At 41.2% G+C, this 23,769-nt stretch overlaps 2 protein-coding genes across 4 annotated transcripts in view; one reads left to right on the top strand and one right to left on the bottom strand.

Moving 5' to 3' along the window:
* LOC128625228 (E3 ubiquitin-protein ligase RNF123) overlaps nucleotides 1–23,769 on the top strand; it is a 155,424-nt gene that overhangs the window by 92,468 nt on the left and 39,187 nt on the right. For both annotated transcript variants that reach the window (XM_053653407.1, XM_053653406.1), the window contains exon 36: nucleotides 20,850–20,974. In XM_053653407.1, coding sequence (XP_053509382.1) covers nucleotides 20,850–20,974 — 125 coding nt within the window. The remainder of the gene's footprint in view (nucleotides 1–20,849; nucleotides 20,975–23,769) is intronic.
* amigo3 (adhesion molecule with Ig-like domain 3) lies at nucleotides 6,677–10,169 on the bottom strand. 2 transcript variants are annotated; one of them, XM_053653408.1, is made up of 2 exons: nucleotides 9,267–10,169; nucleotides 6,677–9,071 (listed from the first exon to the last, which is right to left on the bottom strand). In XM_053653408.1, exon 2 carries the CDS (start codon nucleotides 8,943–8,945, stop codon nucleotides 7,467–7,469), a length of 1,479 nt encoding a protein of 492 aa, XP_053509383.1. In that variant the 5' UTR covers nucleotides 8,946–9,071; nucleotides 9,267–10,169; the 3' UTR covers nucleotides 6,677–7,466. The 2 variants fall into 2 exon arrangements, with proteins under 2 accessions (XP_053509383.1, XP_053509384.1); XM_053653409.1 differs by having other exon boundaries at nucleotides 6,677–8,990.

Raw genomic sequence — 23,769 nt, 5'->3', positions numbered from 1 at the left:
GTATAGTGTACATTAGGCCTGGTTTGGACCCTGAATCAGAGCTGTTATGTTAAGTATGTGTCCTCTTAAGCTTTTAATTTCAGATATTTATATTAGAGAAAAAGACCAGGGCTGTTTATCAGGTTCTATTCACCCGATTTTGAATAGATATCAATGGCAGCCATTATCAGCGTGGGTTAATGGTGGAAGGTGATATTGCGTTGTCTTGACGCTCTCTGCCGAAATGCTAATGTGTTATTGACTTTGTGACTATTGTTTGGTGTAGGCACTCATTTTCTGAGCCGGCCTTTGTAAATTAAATATTGTCAAGCGTCCACTCGTCACCTGCTGAGTTCGCTCTCCTGTTTGAGAGTCTAAGCGAGGACACAGTTGGAGGATGGGGTTTTTTTAATACCCTGCCGTCCTGTCATCTGCATTGACTTGCCCAAATGTTCAAATTGAGCTTTGCTATTGGATCCGAGTGAATCCATTCATATTTAGCAGGGTACAAATCGGTCCAGCAGTTTGGACTGCTTCATTTATCTCTTTCAGCTGAGTCCACACTAGACCAACCGACCAAATGTTTGTAGCTCTGAACATCTAAATATTTTGTCACCGCAGAGATTTATATGAATATTCTCTGAAGCAGAGCTTATAAGGCAATAGCCTTGGAACAAGAGATAAGCTAGATTGTTGTTGATTTTTTTTTTTTTTTTTTTTTTTTTTTGAAATGGGTTGTCTGTTTTGAACAACACTGAGCAATACTGCTGGAATCATGTCACTGGAAAAGACCCCAGATGGCTTCTCAGTAGCGACATGATTTAGTCTTGGCTCTGGATTCTTATTAGTGATGTCAGATAATTAACTTAAGCCAACTCCAGCCTTGAGCTTCATGTCTAAACATCCTGTTGTGCTACATGTCAGAGAGCACACACACAGACACACACACACACAAGGAGGGGAAAGTCCTTCAGGGGTCATGGTAGTGATACACAGTTCTGAGCAACAAATACAGAAGACCAGCATATGCCTCAGGTCAGTGACGTATTAGCAAGAACTGGAACTTACCGTGTCCATTTGGAAGGAGGTAGTCCAGGAATAGCAGCCTTTTGTGAGTCAGTATAATGGATTCAGTATGGAGCACAGTATAATGCGCCTGCTTGAATGATGAATATCAAGTGACTGATAAACCAAGGTTTAGCTGAAGTGGTGGATCTTCATTTGTTTTGTTCAGGAGAACTTAATTGTGGTTTGTCTGATCAATTGTTATGTCCATTTCCATAATACCAGCTGGTTTACCTACACTATTTTTCAGCACAGCACGTTAATATTGGTTTGCTGCTTGTTCTGTTGAGAAGTGAATTTTGGAGGATTTGATGAATTCTTAATAGAGGCAGCCCTCAGGCTTTTGCTGGAAAACCATTCATTATGGAGAGTATCCTCTCAGTACATACTCGCTTTTCTCTCATATGCATTAGAGCCCTGGGTAGGACATGCACAGCGTATCGTATCCGTGTTCAAAACACATTTAGCATCACCTTTTTTTTTTTTTTTTTTTTTATAAAAAAAAGATAACAATACATGAGATCAGATTAATATTAACAAAAAGGGTTCAAAACACTTTTTTTGTGAGTTGACTTCATGAGTGCACATGCCCATTCAATTAGTATCAACTTTAAAAGGCAAACCAGAGGCATGGTGGATGATTTATCTTGTGTGAAATTTATAGTCAAACACGTCCAAGCGTTATTTGTAGGGGTTGCTAACTGTTCTAAACCCGTGTGCTTGAGCACACATTGTCACTGATATAAATACTCCTCAGTGATACTCTTCCTAAACCAGAGCTCTAAACTAGTAATAAATCTAAGGGCCGCATACATACATAGACGTAGTATGGTTTGGGGGAAAAACCTAAAACAAAACAGAAAATGATTCATGCTGGAGGCCCTTTATTTGTGCTGACGTGCTCTGATTGTGGATGTGTTTTTGAGTGCATATATGGAAATCAATTTTGTGTGTATACACTCACCATCCACTTTAATAGGAACACCTGCTCATTTATGCAAGCAGCCAATCATGTGACAACAGTACAATGCAAAAAATCATGCAGAAACCGGTCAAGAGCCTCAGTTAATGTTCACAACAAACGTCAGAATGGAGAAAAAAAAGTGTGATCTCTCGTGTGACTTGACTGTTGGAACCAGATGGGCTAGTTTGAGTAAGACAAAACGCATCCTGTGTGTAGAGGGTTTGCAGGCTGAAACACCGTGTTAATGAGAGAGATCAGAGGAGAATGGCCAGACTGGTCTGAGATGACAGGAAGTTTATAGTAGCTCAAATAATCACTCTTTACAACCAACTGTCCAGTTCGAGTGAGCCTGCCCTCTTGAAAGCTTTAGATTCTCGTTCTTGACTGACAGGAGTGGAACCCAATGTGATCATCTGCTGTTGTAGCCCATCGCCCTCAAGGTTTGATGTTATGTGTATGCTGAGATGCTTTTCTGCTCACCACGGTTGTAAAGAGTGATCTTTTGAGTTACTATAGACTTCCTGTCAGCTGAAACCAGTCTGGCCATTTTCCTCATATCAACATGGCATTCCCACCCACAGAACTGTTGCTCACTCAATGTTTTTTGTTTTTCTTACCATTCTGTGTAAACTCTAGAGACTGTTGTGTGTGTGAAAATCCCAGGAGATCAGCAGTTTCTGAAATACTCAAACCAGCACATCTGGTACCAACAACCACGCCATGGTTAAAGTCAAAGAGATCACGCTTTCTTCATTCTGATTTTTGATCTGAACATTAACTGAAGCTCTTGACCTGTATCTGCATGATTTTTTACATTGTGCTGCTTCCAAAAGGTTGGCTGATTAGATAACCGCATAAATGTCCAGGTTTACAGGTGTTCTTAATAAAGTGGATGGTGAGTGTATATAGGTCAAGAGATTCAGTTAATGTTTGCATCAAACATCAGAATGGGGCAATATGTGATCTCAGCGTCTTTTGAGCATGGCAGGAAAATGACCACATTGTGTTCCACTTGTGTCAGCCAAGAACAGCCAAGCACAGGATCACCAAAACTGGACATTTAGTTGAAGATCAGAAAAGCATCACCTTGTCTTTTTCCAATCTTCGTTTGCCCATTTTATACCAACCTGTGCCCACTGTAGACTCATATTCCTGGTCTTAGCTGACACCTCAAGTTTCATTCTGAGATACTTTCCTGCTCGCCACGGTTGTAACGAGTGGTTACTTGAGTTACCGTGTCCTTCCTGTCAACTGGAGCCAGTCTGGCTGTTCTCCTCTGACCTCTCTCATCAACAAGGCATTTCTGCCTGCAGAACCGCTGTTCGCTGGATGTTTTTTTATTTTCTTTTTTTGCTACACTGTGTAAACTCTAAAGACTGCGTGAAGTTTCTGAAATACTCAAACCAGCCCATCCGACAACCATGCCACCATTAGACACTGAGATCACACAAGATTTCTGATTTCTGTTTAAAAATTGTCATAATCTTCATGACTAACACTAACCAGTGAGCTAACAGAAGCTAGCTCGACAGGATTTCTAACAGGATATTAAGTCCTATTAATAAATGTTTGTATTATTTTCCGCAAATGCTTGCCAGATGACGAACAGAAACTAACTTGACATAATTTCTGATATGATTCTTAAGTCATATAATGATTGCATGTATAAATACTTTACTGCTAATGCTAGCTGACTAGCTAACAAAGAAACCTGGCAGAATTTCCGATAGGATTTTTAAGTAATATTCAAAAGTGTTAAAAATCTTGACTGTTAATGCTAGCAAGGAAGTTAACATGTGCTAAACTGACAGGATTTATAACAGGACATTTAAGGTTAACAGGATTTCTAAAGGGATGTTTACGTATTAGTCATAAATATTAAGAATCTTCACTGATGGTGTTCACTAGATGACTATTTTAAGGTAACTTGACCTATTCAGCAATGTTTAAAGCCTACCCAGCTGAAAAAAACAACAGAAACCCTTACAGAATTTGTAATGGTTTTTAATGGTAATAATGGCAATTCTATTGGTTTTAATGGAAACTGAAATGGTCCCTGTGGGTCTCTAATGGTAATTTGTTGCCTTCTATTGGTTGCATGTTATGTATTGTGGAGACCGTTAAGAACCAGTAATGGTAATTGTTCTAATAGCTAGCTGATGGTTTGTAATGGTATTTGTAGTGGAAACCATTAGAATTTCTGTTATGGTTTATAATTCTTTTTCAGCAGGGTATATATGAGCTCAAAAAGCAGTTTGTCTGTGTCGCTGTAGTCTGCTGAGAGATTATTCCTGGATACATGCTTGTGGAAATTGTTTTTTTTTTAAAGGTGAATTTTATGATATTCATGTATGAAAAGCTGAATTGGGAAAATCGACAGTTGATTGCTATTGCGTTCTCAAAACCTCACTGCTCTAATTGTTCCTTTAAACTAAAGATATTTTAACATTACGAACATATCTTTGTATTGCTTTCGCCCATCTTTTAGAGAATCCAGTTTTAATGAGTTAATTTAGTTGACATCATTGGCATGTTTTCCTTCTTCTGCAACTTTTACATCCCATTACACGCTAAAAGATCTAGCCAATAAACACAAGCAAATCAATTACACATTCGCCCGTTCACTTCACGGTCACAGACTGTTAGGCAAATCTAATTGGATTTCTCCAGTAGTGTCTCTTAACAGTGGAAAGCTTACTGAAATGTTAGAAGATGGAAATACCAACCACTTTTACCACATTAATCGAGATGGATTCACATTTCAGTTGATTTTTCATTTGATCTACATCTACTGCATCCCATTGCTCAGATTTTTTTTACTGCATAGTGATGTCTGTCGTTTCTCATAGAGAATAGTAGGGAAGTCCCCTTTTTAATTTAATTTATTTATTTATTATTAAATTGAAGTTATGTAGAGGAAACCAAAGGACAAGTAGGGAATCTTAACAGCTGCACTGCCTTCTGGCACAAAACTGATGGGTGTTATAAATAAAATTAAGCTATATGTGACAATAAAATCTTGACTATGGGTTCTGCTCTGTTGGTTCTGAAAGCTCAGTCTATCATAGAGACAGATGACAGTCCCATTGTGTCATCTGTCTTTCTAGCCTTCCAAATGACTGTATACATTCATATGCAAGGAGATTTGTAGATTGATTTTGGAGACTGACTATAGTGTTAATAAAATGCATGTTGGATCATGTTGATCTGCACTTGAGGTGAGGTCGGTATCGTGTGTGTGTGTGTGTGCACGCATATGTACGTGTGTGTGTTCCTTTCCTCCTGGTCTTGAAAATCAGCCTCTTTCCAGACACACACAGATGGCAGAGTCCCTCATAGGCACAGACGTTATGCAAATGAATCAGGGCTTATCGTGTTCAGCTGGCAGGCCTGGCTTCCTTGGGCTGTTATGGCTGCCATGGCTAATTGGGAGAGATTGGACCTTTTTAAACTCTGGACCATGCACACACACACAGACACACACATACATACATGCATACACACACACACACGCTGTTTGACCTTCCATTGACATAATTATTAATACACCTAATTAACACTATACCTACACCTAAACACATCAGTAACCAAAAGAAGACCTTTTGCCGCTTTTGCTTTTTTCCCTCCTTGTAAATGTCCCATCAAGGTCAAAACTATCACATTCCTATTGTTGTGGGGACATTTGGTCCCCACCAAGACATAAAAACACGCTCATACATACAGACACACACGCTCTCTCACTTGATACTAATTGCAATGGATATACCACATGCATCCAGTCTTTTCATGTGAGTAACTATACAAACCATTAAAAATTTAAGTTACAATGTCTCCTCAGCCCTTTGACATTGAATTGTATGACAGTTTTAACCTGTATGATGATGGCCATCGTCACGGACATGGGCTTTAATCCCTTACCTGCCTCAAGAGCTGCATAAAATCCTCCGTATCTGACTTACACCTTACACGGTATGAGCACAGACGCTTGAAAGAGCTATACCAAAGTAGTATTAAACTATGGCCATAAAAGTAAACATCACATAGCACAGTGCTCAAGGCAGTGGTGATGATGATGGTGATGATGATGATGGTCTTGTTAATAATGATGTTGATGATGCTTGTCATGCATTTAGTGCACTTTAATTCAAAAACAGATGAAGAGGAGGATTTAGTATGCAGTTATTCAGGAGGGGGAGGGCTTCGGCACTAGGGTAATGTTCCGTAGTATATATATTTTAGTTTGTATGTCATAACATATTTTCAAACCATACACTAATACAGTTTATTTTTTAAATCTTCCACTTAGAGTACTTTTGAGGCAGTGTCTCAAATGTCCAGACTGCACTGCCTTTCTAGTTTATTATGTGGCTCCATTGTAATGTAATATTCCAAACAAAACCCACAGTTGAGCCTATCTTTTTGTGCTGTGACCAAAAAGATTTGTTTATTAGACATTTGTACTTTCCCATACTTCAGTTTAATCAGTCTTTGTGATGTGGACAACCCTTCTCTTGTTTCTTTGCAGCGTTCATATGCTTATGTACAGCGGTGTTTAGAACCAGTCATTTAGAATAAGAAAAACGGTAGACATATAAATATTCCATTGATCCATTGATCACCTTTGCAGTAACCCTAATTTTTACCAATAACGAGGAAGGCATTTACCTCTGGAGTCGAAGCACAATGGTTTATTAAGAGACTGATAAAGAAGGCATTTGTTTGGGGGTGGGGGATGGGGAAGGGTGGTGGAATGTCAAGGGGTATATTCCAGTACACAGTTTGTTTGCTTTAATCCAATGTATGGTCTATAGATGTTAGGTACTGGCTACATAACTGCGCATCTGTAACAAACTTGGTAAACAGGTCAACCAAAAACATTTACAAGATGTAAATGATTCCCCTCAGCCTTTTCCACACTCACAATTTGCCAAAATTCTTATAAGGGGCACATTATAAGTATAAGTAGAAAAACAGATATAGATAAAATTTGTTTTTACATTTTAGACTTCTTGTTAAAAAATTAATTACTACATTCTGTCCTCTATAATACTTGTGCTATTTTTGTTGAATAATGGGTTACAGTCCAAAGCAGAGGCATATAAGCTCTAAACAAGGCATCTACTGTACAGCTGTCATTCTTTCAAGGCTCAAGCAGGGTTAAAGGGCATCCAAAGCATCATGCATACCTTTCCCTGTACCACTGTGCACATTTCCGTTTGAAGCTTGATGGACATATTCAGGGCAGTGTATGGCTACATCAGTTTTCTTACCTGTCGTTTTGCCATTTTTGCTTTCTACTCTTTACTTGCCTGGGTTTGCTATGTTCCCTGCTTTGCCAATTGGCTTGTCAAGCCCTCTGCCTTCTCTGTCCTGAGAGGCAGCAGAAGTTGCAGACTGCCACATTGAAAAACCCACTATTTTAGTGGAATGAAGGATTGGGGATGAGGACAACCTCATGCTATGCCACAATAGTGGTGTCTGAAAAGACTGAGTTGAAAGAGTCAGCATTGTTTCGTAGTACTTGCACCTTTGGATTCTCGGAGATCAGTGCCTCCTTGGGCTTCCCATTTTGTACCTCCTTGATGGGCTCCAGAAAGACCACATGCTTGTTGTTACTGACCTTGCGGCCGGGACCCTCCGTGGTGGCAGGTGGCGTAGGCGTCAGGATCGAAGACTGGGCACTACATTCATTTGCAGGACTGGGTGCTGTAGGTAGTGGCTGCTTGCGGCACCAGCAGCGGCAGGGTGTCAGATAAAGGTAAATAAGAACCAGTACCAGGCTAACCACACATCCCAACAAAGTGGTAAAGCCAGTGTTGAAGGGCTCAGGCTCATGGGAATGCGTCATCACTGTGATGTTTACTTCCCATGTCTCGTTCTGTAAATTTTGGCGGTCCAGTGCCATACACCAATACACGCCAGAGTCTTTCACTCGTACTGCAGTAATCTCCAGGCTGCCATTTGCATACATTCGCATTGCATCATTGTTGCCTGGTGGGACAATATATTCCCTGTGTGGGGATACCCACTGGTAGGTGAGATGCTGCCCCTTCAGTGAAGTCTTACATTCCAGCAACACTGGGTCTCCCACGTCCACTTTCACATTATTCTCTGTTTCCCCCAACTGGTTCTGTCCCTTTACAGTGCAGTTTTCAAAGAAGCGAGTGTGTTCAAGAAACTGCACTGTGGCACGGGGTTCCCCATATACTAAGCATGTATGCTCCACTTGGTAATCCCTGACTGAGATGAAGTTTTTTTGCTCCCATTGCTTGAACATGCTATACATTGCACAGTCACAGATCAGACTGTTGTTGTGCAAGAATAGTCCACCTTGAACTGAAGCTGGCAGAGCTGCAATGTCCTCAACTGGTAGCTTGGCCATGCGGTTAGAGCTTAGGTCCAGTGTAACAAGAAAAGGATGGCTGTGCTCCTGAATGGAGAAGAATGGGAAGTCAGTCAGAAGATTATGGCTGAGGTAGACCTTGCGCAGGTTGCTCAGGCCGGTCAATACTTTGCTTTCCACTCTAACAATATGATTATTGAAGAGAAGCAGCTCCTCCATTCCCACAAGGTCTTGGAAGTAATGATTATCCACCTTGCTCAGCTGATTGGAGGAAAGGTCAAGGTGGCGCAGACTGCTTGTGTTTCGGAAAGTTCCAGGGGAGAGGTTGCTCAGATGGTTGTAGGCCAGCCGCAGGGTTACGAGATGGGGAAGTCCAGTGAAGCTGCCTTCCTCTAGCTTGCTCAGATGGTTGTGGTTAAAATCCAAGGTGGCGGCCATTACCGGTAACTCTTTTGGTATCCACTTCAGTCCAAGATTGCTGCAGCTTAGGATGTCTGATACTTTAAGGCAACCAGTAGGTAGGCTAGCCCTGGCCAAGTGCAACAGGAGCGAGCTAAGCATCAGATGGGCGGCCACACCCTGAGCACACAGCATTGTGCCGTCAGGATGCTGCTGGAGGTTGGCAGAGCAGCCAGAGTGCTACAGGAGTAGATGCACACACATTAAGAACACAGTGGTTTAGACGGGATGGCAAGATGGGATCTGAAGCACACTCTAAATCTGATAGAAAAAAAGAATTGTAAGTAAACAAATTTCAAACATTGGTTCAACTAAGCTAAATAGCCAAAGAGGGAAAGACTGAATTAGCAAGGTGTTATGCTTGTAATTATTACCAGTTTGCAGTGACAACCACATTATTGACCAAGGTCTTAATTTAATCTAATTAATGAACGTAAGAAATAATTTTTCACCTACCAAATGTCAGAGTTTACTCCAAACATCCGAAGAGTTCCAGTACCGATGCTTTGCTTGTCAATAGGTCTGATTAGCTGCTCGAGTTTTAAGTGTGATAGCTCTCACCGCAGGGAGCTTTCAGGAGTTCAGGAGCCAATGAAGAGTTGTAGCTTCTGCCCCATGCCCGAGACAGATATCATCACTTCGGCGCTCCTTAATCTTAAAAGTCGGTGTTGTCTGCTAGTTGCGGCATTTGAATTATGGCAGGAGAGCCCTAAAAGAAGATTTGGTTGGCTGCTGCAGACTTGGATAAGATCTTCAAGAACGTCAGCATTCTGTCAAGCTCAGTTAAAATAAGTATGAGCTGAGTGCTGCACTCATGGCAGTTCAGAGAAGCAATCTGTTTGCTTTACGCAAAGGATTTATGAGTCATTACTTACAAGCAGTACCATGTTGTTTTTGAAGAAAGCAACAGCATCTCTTTATTTCAGAAGTAAAAAAAAAACATCCTCAAATTATTTTCCTCAGTTCCAAACCAGTACAATTGAGTGTTGCACTCTTTCAGTCGCTTGTTTCCTCACTTTCTTTAATCCACGTGGCATCAGGGGAGCTGATGTTTATCGGATGAGTTATCCACCCTTTTTACTGTTCCGGTGCTTCGTTTAATTTAATAAATATAACGTATCCCTCTCTTTTGTTGAGTTCCAGCTTCTGCCTTTCTTCCTTCCATTTGTTTTCTGCGATTTTTCTTTTTTCTCGGTCTCTCCCACTCTCAGGCTGTTTCATACAGATCCTGTGTGTACACTACGCTGTCTCTCTCTCCCTCTGTCTTGCTGCCTCGCTCTCATACTCTCTCTCCACTCTTACAGTTTCACAGTCCTAGAGGAGGGGCATCAAGGGGTTCCTTCCTAGCACTGATTGGCTGGCGCTATGAACTATGAAAAAAAAGGACTGTTCCATGTTTTGTTTCGTCCTTGTATCCTTCCTGTTATGTATTTCTTTTAAAAAAAGAAATTCTTTCTTTCTGGTAGGTTATTTCTTCCTGGCTATGGCTCAAGGACTCTTTGGTTTTGCTAGTGGTTGTTGGAGTCAACTTTAATTAGCAGGAAAAACAATATTAATGTCAAGCAAGGGAATCATTTTTAGCCATGCACTTTTTCTAGTAATTAAAGTTTGAGCTGCAGATTTTAATAATGTATGTATAAGATATTAGGCAAATATTATAAGCCAGAAGGATAAAGACATGATTCCATTATGCATTTATTAAAATTAGGGTATTACATTCTTTTTTTTTTAAATAAAGGGATTTGGATAATCATTTTCATTAAAAAAAAATCTTTAATAGTTTATTGCATTATATTGTGAATGAAATGCCAGAAAACAGAAACTAGTTAGTAGTAGTGCAAGTAGGAGTTTTGTTTGCCATCACAATCTGCTTTCAGTGATGTTTGCTTGCAATAGTGAAAAAAGAAAGTCTTCATTGTTTCCATTGGCTCGGATAAATGTATTTTTATATGATGTATATATTAACTCACACTGCATATTTTAATTCAGACAGTTCTATGCAATTTTTTGCATTAATCTTTTTTATCTATCTAAAATGTTAATTATAAATGTCCTGAGGAAGTCATAAGTCATTGTTTTTAAATTGTAATATTTCTAAAATTTCTAGCATGTTTGTGTGATGTGTGCATAATCGCTTGTGATGTTTGTGTTTAGATGTGTGTATCAGTTGATCAGTTGCCTTTAAGTCATAATTGCACCAACCGTGACTGCTGTCATAGTTCATTACACTCTGTGTACCCACAGCTTCAGCACACTCCCACACACAGAAACAAGGTCCTGCTGACTTCTTCACCATAGCAGCTTCACTGCCTGAACTTATTTGAAAAGTTATGCACAGCTATAAATGAAGGAACGGAGGCACCTTTTGCCTGTGAACATGTGAGAGGATCTTGGATCAACGGATTTAACAAAAAAAAAAAACAGCTCAGCTACAAGAGCAGGGTCAGGTGATGTTGTTTCACTGTGTTGTGTAATGATTGACCATTACAATATCTGTTCTTGGAAGTGTCTGGATCACATGATCTTTCAGAGCCAATTTAATAAAGTGGACCAGACTTTACCTCTTGGATATGCCTCTCTTTGGCCAAACGGATTCACAGATCTTCAGCCTGGCCATTTTTTCAGAACAGTACAGTCTCAGTTAGAAGGTGTGAAGGTCAAAACGGAGACCTTGAGGTTAATTGCTTTGAGCTGCTTCTATATGCTTTCTGACAACTATCAATTTGACAAAGAAGGCTCTATAGAGCTAGCAATTTTTCTGTGTCAGGGATCATGACTAAATCGTCAAAGTACTAAATTATTCTATTTCTCCTAACATCTCTACATTGCTGCTTACAGCTTGACACATCCATCTGCATAGGAACACGGTATACCTTTTGCGGCACGTGCAAACTTCTGGCCTGGTCATTATATTTTGGATATCAGTGCATATTCATTTCAGTTCCATTTTATTTATAGAGCGCGTTTAACAATAGGTATCGTCGCAAAGTAGCGGGGTGTTCATTTAGATCTCTAATGAAACAAAAGACAGAGGTGACATTGGTAAGGAAAAACTCACTGACATAAGGGTGACATAACCTTGAGAGGAACTAGATTTGAAAGGGAACCCATCCTCTTCTGAGTGACACTGGGTAGTGTGACTATATATCATTCATTTTGTGAAAGTGCATGCTATAAATTCAAACAGCACTAAGTGTGTTAGAAGGATGTTCTGTATGAACACATGGTGGCTTAGTGGTTAGCACGTTGGCCTCGCACCTCCGTGGTTGGGGCAATTTGGTTGGTTTGAATACCAGCTTTGGCCTGTGTGTGCAGAGTTTGCATGTTCTCCCCGTGCTTCAGGGGTTTCCCCCAGGTACTCCGATTTCCTCCCCCAAGACATGCATTGTAGGCTGAATGGCAAATTGTCTGTAGTGTGTGAATGTGTGTGTGATTATGTGATTGTTCCATGGGATAGGCTCCAGGCTCCCCTGCAACCCTGTATAGGATGAACAGTATGGAAAATGGATGGATGGATATTGAAGGTGATTGATTAAAGCAGGGGTTCCCAAACTTTTCCAGGGCAAGGCCCCCCAAATGGCATTAACATTTGACCGAGGCCCCGCTTTTGCAAGATGTCTTTAAAACACATAAAAGTACAGACTTCTGAATATATCCCCCTTTTTTATTAATTACATCTTACATCTTTAAATTACATTACATTAGGAATTGATTGTGTGTGTGTGTGGTTGTCTGAGAGTGAGAATTTATTTTTCACACCAAATTGTTGACCGTCCCCTGGCGGACCCCAATGGGGCCACGGCCCCCACTTTGAAAACCACTGGCTTAAAGAACCAAACCAAAAAGTGAAAAAGTGCAAGAGCTTAATGCATATGTGAACACGTACTTAATCTAATATAAATTTCACAGTATTGTTCATTTACTCAGTGTCTAATACTGATAGCTGATTTTTTTTTTTTTTTTTTTTTTTTTTTTTTTTTTTTTACAGATATGAGTGGAGGTAATAAACATAAATCATAGGAAACTATCAGCTAATTCTTGTTTATTGAGCGGAAAGATAATTTTTCAACATGCTCTATAGTCAAACGAGATGTTTACTGTCCTTACAGTGCATACCTTTTCGATCTGTGATTCTTCAGAGACGTCAAATTAAAGAACAGAACATGGAAATACACTGCAATCTTTTCTTTTCAAAAGTAGTTTCTTTTTTTGTGGATTTTAAGCCTTCAGCAATACATACTCAACAGACAAAAGGATTCCTGAGGGGTCTCTCAGCTGCTGTTGTTGTGCATTAAACGTACAATGGTAATTATTCTGACTGGCTTTCGCTCACAAATCAATCTCTCTTTGTTGTACTCTGAACAATCTGTAGAAAAATGAAGGCTTTTTGTGCTGAGCTTACACAAGCTACACAAAAGCCAGATAGAGAGGGTCAGCGTCTTATGGTTGGGAACATGCCTTGGAAGAGTGAACTGTATGACTTGTTCTCTCAACTCAATCGAAATGCGTCATATGTGTAATTTAAAATGATTCCCCCCCTTTTTTTCTCCTGATAATTGGCAGCAACTATAGTAGTCACAAGCATTTGAAGCACTTTAAAAAGAACAAAGGAAGAGTCTGAGGTGCTCGCTTTTTTATTTTATTAAAAGGCAGAATTCTTCCTTGCAAATTAAGAAGCACAGAAGACGAGATAGGCGAGGTTAGCTTCTGTCATCGCTCAGATACGTCTATCGCAAAGGAGGATTTGAATCAGCATTAAATTATTTTATTTAAGAAAATTACTGTACATACATCCAATTCATAAGAAATTATTGGTGTTGTAGTGCCACATAAATCAACAGACAGAACAGTATGTTACACTGACAGTAAATGGTACATTACAATTTGAAAATACAATTCAGTACTGTACTGTAGAGTGCAGAAATTAAAGCTTGAAGTTACAACTTTACCTCTACAGTAGCTCTGACAATGGAGACTCCTTCCATCCATCCATCCATCCATCCATCCATCCATCCATTTTACATACCGCTTATCCTACACAGGGTCTCAAGGAGCCTGGAGCCTATTCCAGAGAACCTGGGGCACAAGGCAGGGGACACCCTGGACAAGGTGCCAAACCATTGCAGGGCACAATTGCGCACACATTATGGACAGTTTGGAAATGCCAGTCAGCCTACAATGCGTGTCTCTGGACTGGTGGAGGGACCCGGAGTACCCGTAAGAACCACCGAAGCATGGGGAGAACATACAAACACTACACACACAGGATGGAAGTGGGATTTGAACCCCCAACCCCGGAGGTGCGAGGCAAACGTGCTAACCACTAAGTCACTGTGCCCCCCCCGACTCCTTCCAGTAATGCTAAATAAACATCACCATATCAACAATTATGTTTTTTTTTTTTTTTTAAATCCAAATATTCAAGTTCCTATGCAAGTTGTTACCACAGAAAGATAACGTATTAGAGCAAGCACATTAATATAAACATGAAACATTTGATTTGTCTTGCATACAGAACTACTATCAGAGCTGCTGTTATAGAAAATGAATCAACACATTCTGACCAAACAGACTTGAGAATTTAACAGCTTTGTTGTATGTTCACACATAATTCTCATGTCTGTGTGCTCTTAACTTTCAGTTAACCATCATAGTCTAGCTTGCCTGTCCTCCTAATTAGCGAAACAACATGCTGCCTCTGTATTCCTGTAGATAGTGCCTTTGCACGTGTAAAGTGTCTCCCTTGTGAATAGCAAGGTGTGAACATGCATGTTGAGAGGGGACGTGTGCGTGGCATGTGGAAACAGGTCCAGAGTGTCTCCCCCAATGTTAGCTGTTAACATGAAACCTAGGCTCAGAATGGTGCCTGTTATTCTGTGTGTGTGTGTGTGGTGTGTGTGTTTGGGGGGTTGCAGACCCTCTTCATCCACAAACCAGACCACTGCTTCTAAAATCTTCCACCTGGTAGTTTCTTGCCATCACAGTTTTTATGAATATTTTAGTGATTTTAATGTTAATGAGAGTGTAACATGTGGTTGTGTTTGTGTGTGTGTTTGTGTTTGTGATAGAGCATTTTAGTGCCAGAGCTAAGAGATGAGCGGGTGGGAAGTGGATTACTTTGACAGCTGTAGACTAAGAGGTGTGTGGGTGTGTGTGTGTGTGTGTGTGTGTGTGTGTGTTAGCGCATTTCTAGTAATGCATTTTGAAAAACCCCTCCCAGCTACATTCTGCCTCTTCCAGTTGATCAGCAGGATGGCAGCCATCTATGTCTGTGTGTGTATGTGTGTGTGTGTCTGTGTGTGTCTCAATCTGGGAGACACTGTGAGTTGTAGTCACTGGAGCCATGTCATTTATTTGCTTCCGTTGTTTATCTGGGTCACCTGTCCACCCCTGGGGCTTTAATTCAGCGTGCCAGTGTTTGCATGTCAGTGTGAGTGTGTTTACTAGTGTCTGCATGAAAGATGACTTATATCTCTAAACAGATTTTCTGAAAGTAACATTGATGCATCCTCTGATTTTTCTCTGATTGTTGTTTTCTACCAGGAATTAATCTCAAAAAACTTTGTTCACTTTTACCACAGATTTTGGCTAACAAAATTGGTTAAATGCATATTTTTGGTGACTGGACTGTCTCTCAACCCATTAGTGACATAGCGGTGTTTAATACACACTCAGGAACTAGGTGTGAAGACAATATAAAACATGTACACCGATCAGCCATAACAATAAAACCATGATATGAGCAGAGCATAGCGAAAGATAATGTACTTTGCATGGCACTGTAGCAACTAAACCCATAGCTTAGTTGTGCCTCACCTTGGCTAGCGACACCAAACTAACGTAGTTAGAAAAGTTTGATATTTTATCGGTCTGGAAGTCCTACAAACAGTGATAACACCTGAGGTTTTATGATAAATCTAACTGAGCTGGAAAAAATACATGGAGAAGAACCTGGGCTCAGCCCTGGATGATTAACAGTCCAGCTAACTCAACTGGTTAGTACCAACCAAAAGTGGTCCAAGGAAGGACAACCGGTGAACCGGCGACTGGGTCATGGGCGCCAAGGCTCATTGATGAATGTGGGGAGTGAAGGCTAGCCCGCCTGGTCCGATCCCACAGAAGAGCTACTGTAGCACAAATTGCTAAAAAAAAAAAAAAGTTAATGCTGAATATGATAGAAAGGTGTCGGAACACACAGTGCAACAGTATTGCAACGGTATTGCCTAACAGCACCGGCCCCATTCAGCACGATAATGTTCCCGGCCACACTGCAAAATTGTTCAGAAATGTTTTGAGGAGCATGACGAAAAGTTCAAGGTGTTGACTTGGCCTCCAAATTCCCCAGATCTAAATCCGATCAAGCATCTTTGGGATGTGTTGGACAAACAAGTCAAATCCATGGAGGCCCCACCTCACAACTTACAGGAATTAAAGGATCTCCTGCATCTTGCATCTTGGTGCCAGATACCACAGCACACCTTCAGAGGTCTTGTGGAGTCCATACCTCGAAGGGTCAGAGCTGTTTTGGTCGCAAAAGGAGAACCTATACAATATTAGGCAGGTGGTTTTAATGTTATGGCTGATTGGCGTATACCTTTGTGCTGTATATAGATATGCTTTTTAATGGTAAAATATGTTCTGAAGGCCAAAGGTAAAACAATCCCCGGTGCCATGTTTTACTCCTACTGTACATTTGATTACTCAGCGGTTTGCTGGTTTCCTGAACTATCCCCATCTTTATCACTGGCACCATGTTGGTGAAAAAGGGATATGATTACAGTTATTAGCCAACCGACTTAGCAAACAGATGGTGCTCTAGAAAATAAAATATCAAATGTCATCTACTACAGGTTGTCACACTTCGAGGTTGAGCCAGAAGCAGGTGCAGATAATAACATTTATTGAAACAACGTACTAAGAAACAAAGACACTAAGACAACTTGACAAAACACTGTGGCATGAAACAAAACACTGAAACATAAACTAACAAGATCAAGAAACATGGAACACAGCGGTCTAAGACAACGAAAGACCGTGAATCAGTGCAGACAATGGCTATATATACACGAGTGCTCATTAACCAAAACGTGAATCAGGTGCAGGTGGTCATGTGACATGTAGTGCAGTGCAGTGGCTGATGGGAAGTGGAGTCCAGAGCTTCCTGATACGTGACAGAACCCTCCCCCAAGGGCGCTACTCCCGGAGCGCCCAAAATTATACGTCCTCCATCTGGTGGTCCTGGCCCCCTGGAGAAAATGTCCCCCGCAAAATCAGGAGGCCGGGCGGCTTCTACAATGGCACAGGGAGGCTGAGATATTTCCTCGGCAGAGCATGAAAGCGGGGCAACGTCCTCCACGGGACAGGAGAGGGGAGCGATGTTCTCCATGAGACTCAAGGGGGGAGCGATGTTCTCCGTGAGGCCAGGGAGAGGAGCGAGGTTCTCCGCGAGGCCAGGGAGAGGAGCGACGTTTTTAGCGGAACATGGAGGCAGAGCGACGACCTCAGCGGAGCAGGATGGCAGAGCGACGATCTCAGAGGAACATGGATGCAGAGCGACGACCTCAACGGAGCAGGAAGGCAGAGCGACGACCTCGGCCGAGCAGGAAGGCAGAGCGACGTCCTCGGCGGAGCAGGAAGGCAGGGCGACGTCCTCGGCGGAGCAGGAAGGCAGGGCGACGTCCTCGGCGGAGCAGGAAGGCAGGGCGACGACCTCGGCCGAGCAGGAAGGCAGGGCGACGACCTCGGCCGAGCAGGAAGGCAGGGCGACGACCTCGGCCGAGCAGGAAGGCAGGGCGACGACCTCGGCCGAGCAGGAAGGCAGGGCGACGAACCTCAGCTGAACAGGCGGGCTGAGCGACGACCTCAGCTGAACGGGGAGGCTGAGCGACGACCTCAGCTGAACGGGGAGGCTGAGCGACGTCCACAGCTGAACGGGGAGGCTGAGCGACGTCCGCAGCTGAACAGGGCAGCGGGACAGCCTCCTCGGCTGTGCAGGGCAGCGGGACAGCCTCCTCGGCTGTGCATGGCAGTGGGACAGCCTCCTCAGCCTGTCCCTCTGAGGTCGCCATGTTGACCTCAGGTGAGAGCTCCACAGCTGAGACCTCCCCGTAGGCCTCAGGCTGGAGCCCTGCTGTCCTCATTGCCCCCCCCAAAAAATTTCTGGGCCAGCCTTCACCTCTGGACTGCGCAGCAAGGTGTGCCTCCCCTGCAGTGGAAAGCCCCAGATGCTCAGGTTACTCTGCTGGCTGTGTTGCAAGGCGGACTGTGGCGTGAGCGGAGCTTGGCTATGCGTGTCGGCGGACTGTGGCGTGAGCGGAGCTTGGCTGGGCGTGAGCGGCATTTGGTCATTTGGGTCAGTAGGCCTGAACGTGAACTCAGGGACGTGAGGCTTGGCTTGGACCTTCCTGACTGGAGGCTGGACCTGGAGCTCAGGGACTGGAGGCTGGACCTGGAGCTCAGGGACTGGAGGCTGGACCTGGAGCTCAGAGACTGGAGGCTGGACCTGGAGCTCAGGCACTGGAGGCTTGACCTGGAGCTCAGGCACTGGAGGCTTGACTTGGATCTCAGGCACTGGAGGCTTGACTTGGATCTCAGGGACGTGAGGCTTGACTTGGACCTTAGGGACTTGAGACTTGACTGGGACTTGGATATCAGGGACCTGAGACTTGACTGGGACTTGGACTTTCCTGACTGGAAGCTTGGCTTGGATCTCAGGGACTGGAGGCTTGGCTTGGATCTCAGGGTTGATCTCTGTATGACGTTGCCTGTAGTAGTGGGTAAACGGCAGGGCAGGTTCGCCTTCCAGACTTACCCCCCTGAGAAGTTGTTCTAGCTCCTCCTTCGCCTCCGGACTCCCGAATCGCAACATGAAATCCCCCACAAACTGTTCTACACCATCCAGGTTCCTACAGTGCTTCTCCAGTTTTAGCTGCACCCATTGACGGGCCGGTCCAAAGAACCGGGACCACATAAATTGGAGCCATTGCTTCTCCTCTGGCTTAGGGTCTAACAGGCTGGCGAAATAGTATTGACAGTCTACCAGGAAATACTCTGGGGCACCGAAAAATCCGTCAAATGGGTCCAGAAGCTCCATAGATGTCCATTGTGGGAAGTGGACGGAGTCTATAGCGGGGACGGTTGGCGTCGACTTCCGGGTTCTGCGTCTCCTCCGTTCTCCTGCTGCTTCCATCGTGGAGGCGATCTGCTGCTTCTGATTGTAGGTCTTTCGTTCTGTCACACTTCGAGGTTGAGCCAGAAGCAGGTGCAGATAATAACATTTATTGAAACAACGTACTAAGAAACAAAGACACTAAGACAACTTGACAAAACACTGTGGCATGAAACAAAGACACTAAGACAACTTGACAAAACACTGTGGCATGAAACAAAACACTGAAACATAAACTAACAAGATCAAGAAACATGGAACACAGCGGTCTAAGACAACGAAAGACCGTGAATCAGTGCAGACAATGGCTATATATACACATGAGTGCTCATTAACCAAAACGTGAATCAGGTGCAGGTGGTCATGTGACATGTAGTGCAGTGCAGTGGCTGATGGGAAGTGGAGTCCAGAGCTTCCTGATACGTGACACAGGTAAGTCATGCTTTGATCATCACACATCGGTACATGATCCTCGTTTCCTGAGCAAAAGAACGACAAAGGGAAATTGGATGTCAGCAGCATGGAGCATGGGCTTTGTGGGTTAATTGCTGTCTTCTCTTCTTCACTCACTTTGCCCTTGGTCTTGGATGACTTTGTGTTGATATCAGGAGAAGAAGCGAAAGAGCTTTGATGTGCTGTACTCAGACAAAGCTGTGAGGCTCAGGACTTTGTTTTTTCCCCCCAATCTTTGAAGCCGTTCTATGTTTACGTTCTGTGCGTATCAGTAGCGGCCGAGTATGCGACTAGAAACAACAATGAGGTGTCTATTCTTAGACGCATGTTTGTTTTTCCCTGAGGTGTTGTGTCTGTGTGCTGTCAGCACAAGTGTGCTGCTGGTGTTGACCTTCATCACATGTAAGCAGTCTGTGACAGGCTTCGTGTTTTTCTCTCTCTCTCTCTCTCTCTCTCTCTCTCTCTCTCTCTCTCTCTGTTTTTTTCTCTCTGTTCTTCCCAGATTTTTTTTCTTTTTTATACAATGGGAATGACTATTTTTTTTTTTTTTGTTTAAATGTAGAACACATCTTTACAACATTGTTATACTCTGTGTAGTGATCATATTTTGTGAATAGAAATTCAGCCTGTGTTCAAAAAGTGAGTAGAGGGTGGGTTTATTTTTTTGTAATTTTTATTTATTTATTTATTTATTTTTACATGAATCTCAGGTAGCATATAAAATGTAAAACTATCAACAAGAGGAAAGTATTGTGTACTGTGGATGAAACATTGAGGTTTACAATATGAAAGCTGTGTGTGTATGTATGGGTATGTGTGTGTGTGTGTGTGTGTGTGTGTGTATGTATATGTGTGTGTGTATATATATATATATATATATATATATATATATATATATATATATATATATGTATATGTGTATATATATATATATATATATATATATATATATATATATATATGTATATGTGTATATATATATATATATATATATATATATATGTGTGTGTGTGTGTTTGACAGAAATTTTGATACAGTTTTATATTTTATACAAAAAAGTATAATCTTATGTAAAAAATTTGATCAGCATTTTCAATTGTTGCATCTAATAATTGATTATTTTTCTCATTACTAGTTAGTTGGAGGTTGAAAGTTAATGAATAGATTATTTTTGGAGACACCCATGAAGCCATGAAGTCACCTTCTTTCATTAAAATGACGCACTCTGTGAGACTGTTAAGAGTCAGTGTGCGTGGCAGTGGTTAAAAGTGCATAATGTTTGCACAGAAGTGTGTTCCTGTGGATGTTAATGGCTGCACTTAGTTGCATCGTGCCTGTGTGTTGTAATATGAATTCTTAATGTTGGATCATTGAGCATGTGCATATCACTAAAGCCAGATCTCTGTTGTGTGTTACAGGATTGCTCAGGCTGCCTCGGTGCTGCTGTCAGACCCGTGTTTCCAGCTTCACTCCATCCAGCACCTGCTGGGACGGGGAGAAGCCAGTGCTGGAGCAGATCCCAAACACTTCTCGCTACACTCTTGTGAGTGTACTTGTACAACTTTACGGGTTATACTTACTACACCGTATTTGCTAGCATTAATTTAGTCTTAACTAGAGGGCTGTGCAAAAGTCTTAGGCACAGCTTAAGCAAAGATGGGTTCTAAAATAATGTAATTAATCTTTTTTTCTACATAAAAAAAGTTTCAAACAAAGTAATTATTAGGTGTGACTTCTCTAACTGTTGTATAAAAAAAGAATTGGTGCACTTTTCTGGTCATGAATCCTGAAAGCACTCTGTTTGGATGTGGGCACTGGATTGTGACAGGAAAACAAGACATAGACTACGTTTACATGGACAGCAATAATGTAATTATTGACCTTATTCTGAATAAGACAGTATTGTGATTAAGGTGTTTACTTGAGTTGCTTTTAGAATATTCCTTTCATTTACCCGTTTTACATGTTATAGAACATAGATCGAATAACGGCACACGTCATTACGTCCCCGCGCCACGCCGTCCGATGTTCCCTCCAGAATTTCACGCATCGTCTTTGTTATGGTACCGTATAAAGTTTTGGGTGTGTTTATTTTTAATTTTACGAAAGCTTCAAGTGCAGTTAATTATTTGTCATGCTGTACGTGCAAATAGACGACTCATTGAAGCCGTGGGCTGCGTCCCAAACCGCGTACTTAAGTCTATATAGTAGCCGAAACACATGTATTTCTGCCGTCTGTGTACTGTGTCCTGTCGCAAAATGCGGTGAAAACTCCCACACGAAGTTAATAGTGTGATTAAGGTGTGTACCTGTCTATAATGCACTTCAATAATGCGACTAAAACACGAATACTCCACATGTCTTAATTCGATTTGTGTTTACTTTGAGTATGACTTTAGTCGGATTAAGGTAATAAAAAATTGCTGTTTACATGCTAGTTTCTTAATCAGAGTATTATCTTAATTGGGTTAATATTGGATTATTGTTGTCCATGTAAACGTACTGAAAGTCACTACATTGAAAAACTTATCTTTAAAAAAAAAAAAAAAGTTTTTAGTGTATAAGAGTTAATGACAAGTAATTATGGTTGGCTATTTCCAATGTCAGTCAGATGGCTTCTTCTTTTTAAACTGTTTGGCCAGGTTGTGCAGTAAAAAAATATTAGAAAGTTAGAAGTAATTTACCAAACCACAGTACTCTTTATACATAAACCCAGCATTGAACTACATGATGAAGTCAAGGGCAATAGTTTGCATCACCAATGATTTTTGTATGAGAAAGCAAAATGTATCTGTATTGTAATTTTATCTACAGACAAAAATTAATGTGGTGGTGTCCTGTAAGAAAAGTTGGTAGAAAATGGGGAAGCAATTTGGAAGAATTAGGATCTATTTATCAGGAAGAATGTCTGATAAGGGTGTGCTACGGCGGCCGGAATATTACAGTTGAGACTATTCAAAGGCTGTTTAGGGAATATGAAAGATGTTGGAAGCAGTTATAATGGCAAAGGAGGAACATACACCATATTAGAGGTTATTTGTCACTTTCAGGAATACAAACTTTTAAACTGATTTGTTTTTTACAATTAGTATCTTACCATACACTGACTGTTTTTGTTAAACTACACACTTAGATTTCATAAATTCCATTTACATTTTAAGGAACATTGAAGGGTCATATTTTATTTTTCTCAACATTCACAAAACAATCACTACACCTTTTAATTCATTTCTTTTGTAACTGAACATTGTCATCTGACAGATAAATGGTGCTTGTGCTGATTTGGCATGTTTTTGTCATGAACATTCCATGAAAAATGTAGCACCAAATGCTTTTAATAATGCCAAAAAGCAGTTAATAATCGTTATCTTAGCACAGCCCAGACAAATTACTGGTATATCTTTGATCGTAGCCATGCAGCTCTTCTATAAGTCCTACGACAATAGGTTAAAACCCTATAATCATTATGCAGTATGAATTGCTTCCAGGATCTTTTAAATAATTTCTGTTCAGCCTTATCACATAGTGAATAAATCAAGGTTAATTAGGGACCTCGAGTGCTCTTATGCAATCTTTACACACTGTAGTTGTATGTAATCAATTTACGTTTAAGATGTTACTTTTTGTGTTTTTTTAATGTTTTATTTATTTATTTATTTATTTAACAAAAGCATATATGTTCGGAATTAGAGCTTTTATTTAAAAAATGTCCATTGCAGTAAAGTAAAAAGACCGTTGCCTTAAAGGAACAGAGCACAAATTTTCGACCCTGATCTCTTTTTACAGCATATGTGGCATATGTGTAATTACCATGGACAAGAATTCAATGTTTTTTTTTTTCTTTTCTTTTTAGAAAAGAAAAGAAAACCTGTTTACTCAAAACTCTAATGTATTTCTGATGTGAATCTAAGGGCAGTTCAAGTCAATCAATAAATATTTATTCAGAGTACATATTTTTGCTACATACTTTCAAGAATTAATCGGTCAACGGTATTTGTAAATAAAGCTCTAAATCTGCAAAACTTTCACAGTCCATTCACAGAAGGAAATACTTTTCCACAGAGAAGAATTTGAGCTTTTGCAATCAAATAATACATTTTTACTGTTTTGCTTCAGTGCTTGAAAGTTAACAACATGAACAGTTTTGGTAAGATTTTCTTTCATTCCTTTCCTATAATACTCAAGTCCAGCAGTTATAGTTTTTTAAAGCAGTTAGAGAATTTGCGTTATATCTTTGTGTATTTTAAACAATTCAGAACCTACCCTGCGATTTCCATTATGTGACTTTTGAGTGAACAGATTTTTTTTGTGTCAAATGTTTGTCTGCACATTTGCTAC

This window comes from Ictalurus furcatus, chromosome 21 (genome assembly GCF_023375685.1).
Source record: "Ictalurus furcatus strain D&B chromosome 21, Billie_1.0, whole genome shotgun sequence".
NCBI classification, from domain to species: domain Eukaryota; kingdom Metazoa; phylum Chordata; class Actinopteri; order Siluriformes; family Ictaluridae; genus Ictalurus; species Ictalurus furcatus.
This window is presented reverse-complemented; position numbering and strand designations above follow the sequence as displayed.

Bases quoted from the DNA above. Each gene is read 5' to 3' on its own strand.
- amigo3 (XM_053653408.1), bottom strand. From the start codon at position 8,945: ATGCTGTGTGCTCAGGGTGTGGCCGCCCATCTGATGCTTAGCTCGCTC.